At 30.5% G+C, this 13,381-nt stretch overlaps 2 protein-coding genes and 1 non-coding gene across 3 annotated transcripts; 1 reads left to right on the forward strand and 2 right to left on the reverse strand.

The window, feature by feature from the left end:
- Positions 1 to 920: 920 nt before the first annotated feature.
- Positions 921 to 3,381, reverse strand: LOC124831896 (protein NRT1/ PTR FAMILY 5.6-like). Its single transcript, XM_088092030.1, has 4 exons — positions 3,237 to 3,381; positions 2,762 to 2,979; positions 1,964 to 2,511; positions 921 to 1,833 (listed from the first exon to the last, which is right to left on the reverse strand). The coding sequence occupies exons 1-4, from the start codon at positions 3,379 to 3,381 to the stop codon at positions 963 to 965; spliced, it is 1,782 nt and encodes a 593-aa protein (XP_087948156.1). The 3' UTR covers positions 921 to 962.
- Positions 3,382 to 7,316: 3,935 nt separating this feature from the next.
- Positions 7,317 to 7,387, forward strand: LOC124831897 (small nucleolar RNA snoR60). The gene has a single exon (XR_007028303.1). It is a non-coding gene; the product is annotated as a small nucleolar RNA snoR60 (small nucleolar RNA).
- Positions 7,388 to 9,301: 1,914 nt separating this feature from the next.
- Positions 9,302 to 11,961, reverse strand: LOC124831895 (protein NRT1/ PTR FAMILY 5.6-like). Its single transcript, XM_047305996.2, has 4 exons — positions 11,829 to 11,961; positions 11,258 to 11,475; positions 10,399 to 10,943; positions 9,302 to 10,311 (listed from the first exon to the last, which is right to left on the reverse strand). The coding sequence occupies exons 1-4, from the start codon at positions 11,956 to 11,958 to the stop codon at positions 9,465 to 9,467; spliced, it is 1,740 nt and encodes a 579-aa protein (XP_047161952.1). The 5' UTR covers positions 11,959 to 11,961; the 3' UTR covers positions 9,302 to 9,464.
- Positions 11,962 to 13,381: the final 1,420 nt, after the last annotated feature.

Here is a 13,381-nt window from a genome sequence, read left to right on the forward strand (position 1 = left end):
AGAGGAGTCGGAGCCTACCATCATATATAGGAAAAATAAACAAAGTTGGGGCCTTTTTTTATTTATTGTTCATGTTCGTTATTCTTATTAAATTCCTAACCATATTTCATATTTTTCAATCAGATCATGCTTTTTCAAAATACTAAATTAAATTTTTTTTCTTCACATAAATTATATATAGAAAATTTTATATCAATATAAAGTTATTTAATATCTTATTTATATTGAATAAAATCAATATAATGTTTAATTTTGAAAACATACTTAACTCTAAATAATTAAATTAGCTTATTATTATTTTCCCATATTCTAATAAAAATGGATATAAATTGATTATTGATTATGAAGACTAAACAATTCACATAATTAGTTAAGAAGTTAAAAGAAGATTTTTGTTGATGAGAAGAAAACATAGTATAATTTTGGTTAAACTCTTTTAGAGAAGTTATTTTTTATTATATGATTAAATATAGTTTTAGTATCTAAATTTTCACATAAAATTAGAATTCGTCATTGTTACAAAGTTTAAATACAATCTAATTCTTAAACTGTAAAAATAAATAAATATAATATTTATAATCCAATGTTAACTTTTTTAAGTGTCAAAAGGACGTTTTATGTTTACATTTTCTTACACTTTCCTCCTCAAATGTACCTCTCTTAACACTTAAAAATTTAATGTTCTTGGATCATTTATTTTAAAGTTTGGATAGTAAAATGTAATAAAATTTAAGACAAAAATAAATCTTAATTTTTTTAGAGAATAAAACTATATTTAACTATTTATTATATTATAAAGAGATTTGATAGGACGTGTTTTCTAAACGAAAAAAAAAAAAACAATGATAATCTGTAAACTCGGAACAATCTGAATTTCAGTAAACATAAGGAAAACAACATATTACACAGGTACTTGATTACGAAGAAAATATGAAAAAGGTATACCCAGTCGCTAACATGCATCATGGAAGTGTTTCCACTCCATCAGCATCAGAACCATCATCCGTAGCTTTCTTGAGTACAGTCTTATAAGTATACCTCATTGCTATAAATACAAAGAAAAACAAATTTAGAGTATTTAATCCAACCATCAACCAATAAAGTTTATCTAAACGGCTTGAATTTACATCCTTTGCGATCCAACTTTTTCCAATCTTGCCCGTGACATAGTCCACGATTGTTAAAAGAAAGCTGCTGAAGAAGAATCCCACTCCAATCCCACTAAGATACAAAGCCATTCCTATGCTTCTCATTGAGTCAGGAACTTCCTCATAGAAATACTCTTGCAAACCAGTTAGATAAAATGCATTTCCAATACCAATTATAATGAATTGGGGTATCATCCACATCAAACTCATAGCCTCTTGCTTAGTTCCATCTTCTGTTACCACTTCTTGTCCAACCATTCTCAGTCTCTTTGTTTCTACCAAGGCAGCAACAGTCATGACTATGATTAACAATGTTAAGCCTATGCCAATCCTCCTAAGCATGCTGATGCCTCTTTCATTACCAGTCACTTTCCTTATAATTGGAACAATGATTCTATCATATATTGGGACAAACACCATGGTGCTAAAGCCTGCAAGGGACAACATGGATGCTGGTGGGATTTCGAAGCTATTACTTATCTTTAAGTTCATAGCGGCTGATTGTTTGACAAAGAGTGTTGAACCATATGCTACAGATACTCCAACTAATGCTGAAGTTAGCCATATGGGAACAACATTCAGAATAAGCTTTGTCTCCTCCACTCTTGTCACTGTTGCCAATCTCCATGGATTCTCTTTCTCCTCTGTATACTTCTCTTCCACTATTGCAGCTTTGTCAAGAAACCTATTCATTTATTCAATTCATTACTTTTCGTTGTATACTGAATTTTAGTTCACAGCTTCAAGTATATAATTTATAACATAATCATTCAGAATGATACATATGCCGAGTTATGTCTAACAAGAGAATGTACCTGAACCTGCTTGTATGACTTCGAAGCCTTCGCTGGGAATTCTCTGACTCTGGGACTTCAAACAATAACGCATGATTTGACGGGCAAGACAGATTCCTTTTCCTTACGGCAGCAATTAGAACTTGTAGAATTGGCAAGAAAGGGTTTTCTTTTGGCTTCATTTTGTACCTGTAGAAAGGAATCCCCATATAAAAAGCAATGATAGTTAGAGCCATAACAATTGCGAGGGCGAGACAAGCAACTCCCCAGCTGACAAAGTCCTGAACGTAAACAATCACTGTTGTTCCCAGCAACAATGCAAAGCTGAATGCAAAGGTCAACCAGTTGAAGAAAGACATCTTCTCCTTTCGTTCTTCAAGGTGCTCATCATCAAATTGATCAGCTCCAAAGCTTACCGAACACGGTCTGAATCCTCCAGTACCCAAGGCCAAACTGTATAGACCAAGGTAGAAAACCACTTCATGAACCTTATTTGTCTGATCTGATATGTCATTGTTCAATGGTTTTAGACTTGGGACGAATTGAGACATGGTCAGCATGATTAATCCCTGGCTTTACACAAAAAGTAATGAGGTTTCTTTTCCACGGCAACAATGTGTTCTGCGCATGCAGAGCTATATATAATCATGTGAGTATATGTTATATATGTGTATGTATGTAAGTAAATTTGTATGCAGGGTGAGATATGTAAAATTGACCAGAGACAGAACACGAAGGGTAAAATCATGGGTTACCTAGTTGCATGAAAACATATGCAGTAGAGAAAGTAAGAAAAAGGAAAGATGAATATATATATACCTTGATGAATAAAAGGGAAGAAAAGAGGATCATACGAAATCTACCGATGTAGGCATCACCAACATAGCCCCCAATTAGAGGCAACAATGTTGTTGCTCCTCTCCAGTAGTTTACATTATTGGTTGCTGTTTTGAGATCTTGATGTATCACTCTAGTCAAGTACATGATGAGATTACTGCCTAAACCAAAATAGGTTATCCTTTCACTCATTGAAACGGCTGCTCCAAATTGAAATAAAATCCCCAAGTTATGCTCATATCAAACGCATTTATCTCATAATTTTATTACTGCTTTTTAAATTTGACCATTTGAATTGTCTGTGTACTGATAGTATAATACTGACTTTTGAGTTGTTTTTTTACGAGGATGTGAAACAAAAAGAAAAGTACTAACCAATTGATGCATTGAAATGAAATCATGTTGAGTAAATTATCCATGCACAACAAAAGGGAACTTAAGTAAAGAGGTATCTTACCAAGGACAAAAAGAGAAGCTTTCCATACACCGGTGGCAGCACGGAGAGGAATTCTGCCCTTATAATCAACACAATCATCAAGCACCCATTTCTGTTCTTCTTTTTCTTCACTTTTATGTCCATTTCTCTTCATTTCCCGCACCATGTTTACAATTTCAAGGTGTTTGATAAAATGATCTCTTCACCTTTTGATATCTACTGTTGGTGTCGCCTCTCTAACGGCATTTGAAATGCAAATACCAACGAGAATCGCTACTTCACTTATTCAACTGCATTATTAACTGCTTCGAATACAGCCTGCAAGTGAAAGATAATAATGATTAATTATGCTTAATTACTTAACTTCTCACTGAGCAATTTATGGGTTAATTAATGATTTCAATACTTCATTATTTCACCCAAATCAATCTCATTATGCTGATTCTTTTATCCCCCGCACTATATAAACAATACAAGCAACCATTATATATGATAAAAAATAACAGTAAGCAAATAAATTAAGCAAATAACTCCTCATGACACACAATAAATTATATACGTCAGAGACTCTTTTTAAAAAAAATTATATGCTTTGGAGTAACTTTTTATTTCAATCAACAGCCATGCATATACACTCCCTTGTTATTGTAAATGGCCAGGATGACTAAATCATGTAACAAACTTGGACTTGCTTATATATATATATATATATATATAAAATTTTTTCCTTTGTTTATAAAAAAAGTATACAACAATGTAAAAGATATTTATATGTGCGTCAAATTAAACTGTAAAATTCCCTGAGACTGTTTTTTTAGTAGAATACAGATTAAGTAATCTAGTTATAATTTAGATAGTGATATTACATTTGTTAACATTTCCTACTATTTTCGAAATTATGCTTAAAATTATAGGATTCTTCGTTGGATTTTTCATATGATTAAAAATAAATTAAAAAAAGAGTTAAATATATTTTTAGTCATTCTAAATAAAATAATAATAATTTTATGTGAGAATCTTATATGAAACATTTTTATTTAATATAAATTGACCTTTTTACTAAAATAAAAAAAATAAACGGCTTGTTTTTCAGAATTAAAAGTATATTTAACATATAAAGAAAATCTTGGAAATTAATAGTCTCGTTTTTCTTTCTTAATTAAGAACTTACTAAATTAAATTAACGGGATTTAATTCTTAGTGTACGTAATCTGTTTTTCTTATTTAGCATCTGGGAGTATTGTTTAGAAGGACAATGGTACACAAACACCTCATCTTTTACTCATTACTTATCTAACACACCGATAAAATAACACTTTTACATCAAAATCATAGACGAAGTTTCAAAATTCAAAGCGAAAGAGTATAATAAAATTTGAAACTCTAAAACATTTTTTTTAATGTGCAAACGTTATCATTTTCATGTAAGTTTTATGTTTTTTTTTCTTTTTTTGTGTTTCACGTATATTTTTTATTTTCTTCCTATGTAACTAACAAACATAATAAAATGATATATACTTTGTTTTTCCTATGCTTTTCATGTTTATCTTTGAAAAAAAAGTTTCAATATTTAGAGAGTCATAGAAAGTAAAATGTCGGTGATAATGTATTAATAAATTTCCGATTGAAGTTGAACTGATGTATATGGTACTTAATGAATTGATGATTAGTGGACTTAAAATCGATCCAAACCCACCCATATACTGTACAATAATAATCTAATCACCCACAGTTCTTAATTGCTATGTGATATGCTTAAACACATCTGAATTTAATGAGACTGATGATGAAGGATAAATGAAATTGATAAAATAAAATGATAGTATTAATTAGTTAAGTAAATAGGTAGTTTAGCAAGGACAAAAAGGCAAGCTTTCCATACACATGTGGAAAGCAAACAGAGGAATCATGGAACAACATTTTGTGCTCATCTTTGCTACTTGGTTCCACATATTATTATTCGTGGAATACAATATTGATGGAATAGAACATACTTGTGAGCTTTTAAGTTGTCTATATACTCCACTGGCTAAAATTCTTCTTCTACAAGTTTGGAGTGTAATTGTTTATTTGACTAGAGTATATTCACTTTAATGACATTATGTAGAAAAGAAGGGTAGGAGAACACAATAAAGATTATAAGGTCGACAATACGTGGAAAGTTAGGTAAGGTATTATGATGGTTTGATAAAGTGCATGAAAATTCAAATAGTTTGGTGAAAAGTCTAGATAGTTCGATAAAGTGCTATTCAAGTTATTTCGAGCTATATGGAGTGTCATCAAGTTATATGAATAACTTATTTAAATTTTTCATGTACTTTATCAAGCTATTCGAATTTTTAACGAAACTATCTGATTTTTTTATACATTTTATTAGGTTATCTGGACTTCACATCAAACTATCCGGATATCTTATCAATTTGAAAATACAATACACATGTTTTATCTATCTTATCGAATTAAAACATAACACACGTTTGTTATCGAGTTATTTTACCTACTTGAAGACACAATATATCTATATTAAACATAAATCATTTGTTATGTAAAAAAAAAAAAACTAATAACATTTATCATGAAAAATTAAATTCATAACTTTATAAAAGAAGAGAAACCTAGATAAAAAAATTAAAAAAAAACATAATTAACCCATTCATAAATATATAAAATTAATGTCACATAACTGTTTGCAGAGTGGCAAAAACAGCACCTCATTAAGAATTTTGGATTTGAATTTTAGAAATGAAAAAATTAATTAAAATAAAGGCACTATTAAAAATTATCTGTTAGACTTTTCCATAATTAGTATTGTAAATTATTGTTAATTCAGTTTTCACTAATTAAAAATTATTGTTTAAATATCCATTGATATTTAGAAATGTGACATTTTTATTTCAATGTCGATAAAAAGTTACTATTTTTATAATTCATACATTTAACAACCTAATATACTTTCAGTCGATCATTGATAAGTAAAGTAATAAATTTTGTAGTTTTGAATTAAAGGCTAATTAAAAACATATACTTTTTTAAATCTGAGGACCTAAAATGAATAATTTATTTAAAACTAAAATACATTTTTTTTGAAAAAACATTTCAAGAAAAAAGTAATTACATTTAATTTTATAGAAACAATATTCGTTCAAATATTTATTATAGGCAAACAATAAAACACCCACTTCTACATAAGTGAATAGCCGGGAAGAGTATATTTCATGCTCAATGACTGCTTTCTCTAAAATTTTAAGGTTAAATATGTTTTTAGTTCCTAAACTATGGCCGTTTTTGGTTTTCGTCTCTCTTTCAAAATAAGGTACAATTTGGTCCTCATTCTTTTCGAAACTTTGGTTTTAGTCCTCGAAAACTAACACCTTTAAAAATGTGCTGACGTGACTAACAGTAAACTGACACACGATTTTTTTTTCAAGTGTTTCTCGCTTTTTCTCCCCTTCTCTCTCTTCCTTCCATCTTCCACCCAACTTCATCCCTGGTTACATCTTTTTGAGACAGCCATATCAATGCTTTACTGCATCATTGGCATTGCAGTAAAAGGTTGTTTAAGTACTTGTCATAAAATGGAGCTCTTCACAATAAGTATATTCTGAATTACACAATATTAGTTTTGTGGAAAAAAAATAGAAGGGCTGATTATATTCTTTGTATACAGACAGGAGTTGTCTATGCAGTTGAATTTTCTCATAGAAGTGGACGTGATTTGGTCAATATGGCAAAGAAGCGTACTAATGTTATACCCATTATTGAAGATGCCAGACATCCCGCTAAGTACAGGATGTTAGTTGGTATGGTTGATGTCATATTTTCTGATGTTGCCCAGCCTGATCAGGTGTGGTTTAAATAGCTTAATCATTCTTGAGAATGTCTTCTGCCTCACCTTACTAGTTTTGCAAAACTGTGATTTACTTCAATCCTTGTGCCATGTGATTTGTTTATTGCTTTCAATTCATTCACTCTTCTGTTTGGTTGGCAAACACTAGCTTTGCGTGTTTATATTTTTCTTGTTTCTACACTTTACATTTTGTTATCTTACTATTTTCTTCCTGTATTAAAATTTTATTTGAATAGTCTTTCCAATTGGAACAAGTGCTTCTGACAAGTTACTCGGATTCCCCTTCAAGACATCTTTGTTGATGCAGAACCGGGTTTCTGATGCACATTGATTTCAATGTTTTAATATTGTTGTATAAAGAACTTTGTTTTTTTAATATTGGCTGTCTCATTGGTTTTAATTTTATTATGCTTGTTTGTGTACCGGTTTTGAATATTGGCTGTCTCATTGGCTGTCTCAAAAACATGTAACCAGGGATGAAGTTGGGTGGAAGATGGAAGGAAGAGAGAGAAGGGGAGAAAAAGCGAGAAACACTTGAAAAAAAAATCGTGTGTCAGTTTACCGTTAGTCACGTAAGCACATTTTTAACGGTGTTAGTTTTCGAGGACTAAAACCAAAGTTTCGAAAAGAATGAGGACCAAATTGTACCTTATTTTGAAAGAGGGACGAAAACCAGAAACGGCCAATAGTTTAGGGACTAAAATCATATTTAACCCAAAATTTTATCTCAAATAACGAGAGTCTAAAAGTTTTTAGATTGTCAATTAATTAAAAAAAAAGTAATTACTATTAAAGTGAATAATTTGTAATAAGAATAATTTAGATTAAAAAATAATAACTTAGTTTGATAGTGTATATATATATATATATATATATATATATATATATATATATATATATATATATATATATAATATGTTTTGGGACATAGGAGAAGTTATTCCACCTTATAATATATCTCATAACAAATGTGTTATTCCTGAAATACAAAGAGGCAAAGCTATAAAAGTGCAGTCTTGAAAAGATAAAAGGTCATAATGAAAGTGGGCCTATGTTGTTATCATCTCCACCGCGATGTCCCTCAAAAGTCCAAATTTTCTCAAGGGGCTTCTCTATGCACTTTCACCTTTAACTCAAAATCTAGCGTGCTCAATCGAATTTATAAATAAATTAAATTTCAAAATTTGGTTATGACAAAGTTATCCGATTTTGAAACTTAATCAAAGAGTTTACTAAATTTCAAATTTTAGTTAAGAAAGTTACTAAATTTCAAAATTCAATTAAAATTATTGAATTTTGAAATTTAATTAATGAAGTGATAATTAAAAAAATTACTAAATTTCAAAATATAATTAAAGAAATGACCAAATTTCAAAATTCATTTACGAAACACCAAATTTTGATATGATGCAAACAATTATTCTGAATTTCAAAATTGGATATTTAATTTTTCTGAATTTCAAAATTCAGTTAGTATTTTTTCAAATTTTTTATTGTACTACGTGATAGTAAATATAAAAAACATAATAAATGTAATTTTTATTAAAGGATACAATTATTTCGATCACTGTACTCACCAAACATGGTCAAATTATCAGCAGTAATTTTTAGCTATTTGAACAGTCACCTATTGACTTATGTATAGAAGTGTCAAGTATCTTTCCACATGTTTTGGATGAATGAAACAAAATGTAATCGAACTTCCCAATAGCTCGATCGATCTCCTCAGTAACCCATTCAGTTTGTCACAATGATCGATCAATCTCCTATACATCACACTCACTCTGCTACAATACTCTTCAACCATTTCCAACTTCGAATTTAGTTTAAGACCCCACCATTTGAAACAATAATTATTATTTATTAATCTATTATATTATTTTAATCAATTTAATTAATAGTAATAAATTTGTTTTAATATATTTGTACAATATGAACGGACAATCAAGAAATTGGTTAGCCACTCAAAGTAACCTGTCTATTAAATCCAAACTTGTTATTTTAATAAAAAATTGAATGATTATACCATTGACTTAAGCTAGCTAAGGAAATTTGATTAGACTAATAATTAATATTTAAGTGATTAAATTATAATTAGTCTTACTTGAATCAAAAGTTCATTAGAAAAATTATAAATAAAAATCTAGGTAAGATGATAAGTTACGCACTAATTACATATTTATTATTTTGACACTGTTATATGAACTAACTTTTAAGATGAAAATATGATGAATGATGGTGAACATAAAAACTTAGAATCAAGACGTTGAACGACTGTAAAATTACATTCTTTACAATAGCTTAACAAATTCAAAGCCAGTAAATATAATTGAAAACAATACATTAAAGATTTGGTTCAGCTGAAGATGTGTAGCGGGATGGTTGAACCCTTAATACTCTCATCAACCCACCATCTCCACCTCATCAATCTTATGACAATCGGTGTCCATGCCTCTCCTCTGTACAGCTTTGTAAGTGTACCTTTTTGTGACCAAGATGAACAAACACAAAACAAAAGCGTTTATGATAGCCAACATCCAATAAAACCTATCTAGACGACTTGAATTTATGTCCTTCCCTATCCAACTCTTACCATTCTTCCCTGTCAGATGGTCCACCATGATTATTAGAAAACTGCTTAAGAAGAATCCTACTCCAAGCACACTCAGATACAAAGCCATTCCTAAGCTTCTCATTGAGTCAGGAACTTCGTCATAGAAGTACTCTTGCAAACCCACTAGGCAAAATGAATCTCCAACCCCAAGGATTAAGTATTGGGGTATCAACCAAAAAACGCTCATTGTATGGTGGTTAGTATACATTCTTAGTCTCTTTGCTTCTACTAAGGCTGCAACAACCATGAGCATAACAGATAATGTCATGCCGATGCTGATCCTCTTAAGGATGCTGATGCCTCTTTCGTTACCAGTCACTTTCCTCAGAATTGGAACGATAATCCTATCATATATTGGGACAGCAATTATGGTGCCAGCCGCTGAAACAGAGGCCATGGAAGCTGCTGGGATTTTGAAGTTCTTACTTATCTTTAGGTTCGTAACAGCTGCTTGTTTCACAAACAATGTTGTGCCTTGAGCCACACATACTCCAACTGTCAATGATGTTAACCATATGGGAACTAAATTTAGAACGAGTTTTGTTTCTTCGACTTTTGTCACTGTTGCTAATCTCCATGGACTCTCCTTCCGCTCACCATTTTTCTCCTCAATTATTGCAGCCTTGTCAAGAAACCTATTCATTGAATTGATCTGCGTTAACTTCCATGAATAAATATACATTATCTAATATGAATCTGCAAAGTCCATGTGTGATAAATACCTGAGCCTGCTAGTGTGTTTTAGAAGCCTTCCTTGGGATCTTTCTGACTCTGGGACCTCATACAATAAAGCAGGATTTGAAGGACAAGACAAATTTCTTTTCCTTACTGATGCAACTAAGACTTGTAAAATTGGTGTTAAAGGGTTTCCTTCTGGCCTTCTGTACCTGTAAAATGATTTTCCCATACAGAAAGCTATGATAGTGATAGCCATAATAATAGCAATGGCTAGGCAAGCAACTCCCCAGCTGACAAAGTCTTGAACATAAACAATCACTGTTGCACCAAGTAGCAATGCAAAGCACAGTCCAAAGAACCACCAGTTGAAGAAAGACATCTTCTGCTTCCTTTCTTCCAAGTGATCGTCATCAAATTGGTCAGCTCCAAAGCTTTCCAAGCATGGTTTGTATCCTCCTGTGCCTAAGGCGATACAGTAAAGGGAAAGGTAGAAAATCACTTCATGAACCTTCCTTGGTTGTTGGCATATACTAGTGTTGCAAGCCTTTATACTTGGGATGAATTGAGACATCGTCAACAGGCTTAATCCCTGCTTCACACATCAACAAATGTAACTACATAAACAAATTGGAAAGAAAAGAAAGACAATTCCAGCCTGAAGTTCAAATTGATATATGTGGTGTAAGAGTATAAATTACAAAGTATAGTAAAAGGAATTCAATTTTAACTTAGTCTCATAGTTCTTGTTAAAACAACTTTTTGTTTAGTTCTTATATCATAATTAAAAGTACGCTTTAAATTTAATTCAATTCGTAAAAATCAATTATGTAATGAGCTTTATACCAGTTATATAATATAGTTTGATGTTACTTTAACCCGTACATTAGGAGAAGGAGATATTACCATGAGGTATACAAAAGCGGAGAACAGAACCATATAAAATCGACCAGTGTAAGCATCGGCGATAAATCCCCCCACCAGAGGCATTAGAGTTGTCGTTCCTGACCAGTAGTTTACATTCTTGGCTGCAGTTTTGAGGTCTTCATGCATCACTTTTGTAAGGTACGAGATGAGATTGTTGGCTATTCCAAAGTAGCTCAATCTTTCACTAAATTCAATTGCTGTTCCAAATTTAAGCATAATCACCAAGTTATGTCATGAGTGATCATATAACATTAATATCAAACACAAATATTAGACATTTTTATTAGCTTCTTTTAGACTATCAAGAACCAAGAAAAGAAGAAAGTTCTCTAAAATTGTTCAAAAGGAAATTTTGTTTTCTCTACTTTTGGAATGCATCTTAGACTTTGAAAATATTCGGCTGTTACAATAACAGAAACAGTGTGGGCTAACACTCTGCTTGCTGAAAACTTGTTACTAAGTTTGCCTCTACAATTTTCCATACGGCAAAGTAAAAGTCTAAATGTTATAGGACACGCCAGTAGTTTTTGAAAAGCTTGAAAGTTCTTACCGAGGACAAAGAGGGAGGCTTTCCATACACCCGTGGAAGCACGGAGAGGAACTCTTCCTTTATAGTCCACAGAAGTATCATGCACCCATTTTTCTTCACTTTCCTTTCCCTTCTCCATTTCTTGCTCCATCTTTAGAAATGGAAAGTGTAAAGTAAAAGATGGATCTTATATAGACAAAGGTAAAACGCAAGCATATGGTTGGTAGATAGCGACACTGCATTTATATGCATGCAGTAAAGAGAATAGTTATTTAGCAGGTTCTGTATTAATGGTGGTAATAAATCTCAGTACAAAAAGTCAACGTAGAATAGAACTATAACACGGCATATATGGCTTCATAAGATATCACAACAGAAATGCATTAGATTATCATAGCAATCTAATTCAATTTGAGAAGGGATTATGTATGTTCTAGTCCAATCAGTTGATCTGTAGTCCGCATTTTAAATTAATTTGGTTTTACTTTTGAATTTATTTCTTTTACAAATTTGAAGTTATAATTTAGAAATTGTGTTCCCTACATAATTGCTCTTGTATGCCATTTTATGCCACCGACATATTCTTGTTAGTTTTCAAATCAATATTTAAACTTTGATATTTCGTACTAACGTCATTTTAATATTTATAAATTATTTGTCATAGTATAAAAATTTATTAAAATAAAATAAAATCAAGAGGTTACAAATTATATGATTTTGATATTTTTCAATAACTTTTGATATTGTTCTTTCTGTGTTTTTTTATTTCTTCTTTCTCTGTGTGTTTTATACTTGTTCTATATGATAGATAAATAGTGATGTTTCAACTTAATTAATTAGAATATCTTTATTTCATAACCATGTTTTATAGGAGAGTGTTTATTTAAAAAAATAAAATCAAACAAAGCAAAAGAAGAAAACATAAGAATATCTTTTCGAAAACTAAAAACATAAGAAAAATGAGGTACCGAAATTCAAAAGATTATTGTTTCTAAACCAACTTAAATCAAATTGTTGTTTGAAATAGATTTTTTATAGATTAATATTTCTAATAAGCAGGTGATTCGCATTGTAAAATATTATGATAATTATTTTATATACTCTGATATGAATGTTTTTATTGTCTAGAAACTATAATGTTTTATTATATTTTGTAACATAAACAAGCTATCACGTAATTTCTAACACCGAGTTTTGTTGACGTATAGAAGGGAAAGCATGGAAAAAATAAATGAAACTTTAAGTCATTTTCACAATTTAAATTATATATTTTTTTATTTAAAAATTTATTTAGAAATTTTAAAACTTTTTATTTGGAATTCTTTTTATTTTTCTTAAAATTTTGAGATAAAACAATCTGACCTATCACATCATGTGTCTTTGAATAAATTATCGTTTTTTTAAATCTCAAATTTTCTCCTTTTCTATCTAGTTACATTTGAATAAATTATCTTTATCTTAAATCTCAATTTTTCTTCTTTTCTATCTCGTTACATGCGTAGGTTGTTTTGCCTATATATGATATATATGAACTTGATATATTAATCTCTACTAGTTATGCATGTAGTGTTATG

The sequence above is a fragment of the Vigna umbellata genome, chromosome 5 (assembly GCF_029865625.1).
Source record: "Vigna umbellata cultivar VRB3 chromosome 5, Vumbellata_1.0, whole genome shotgun sequence".
Lineage (NCBI taxonomy): Eukaryota > Viridiplantae > Streptophyta > Magnoliopsida > Fabales > Fabaceae > Vigna > Vigna umbellata.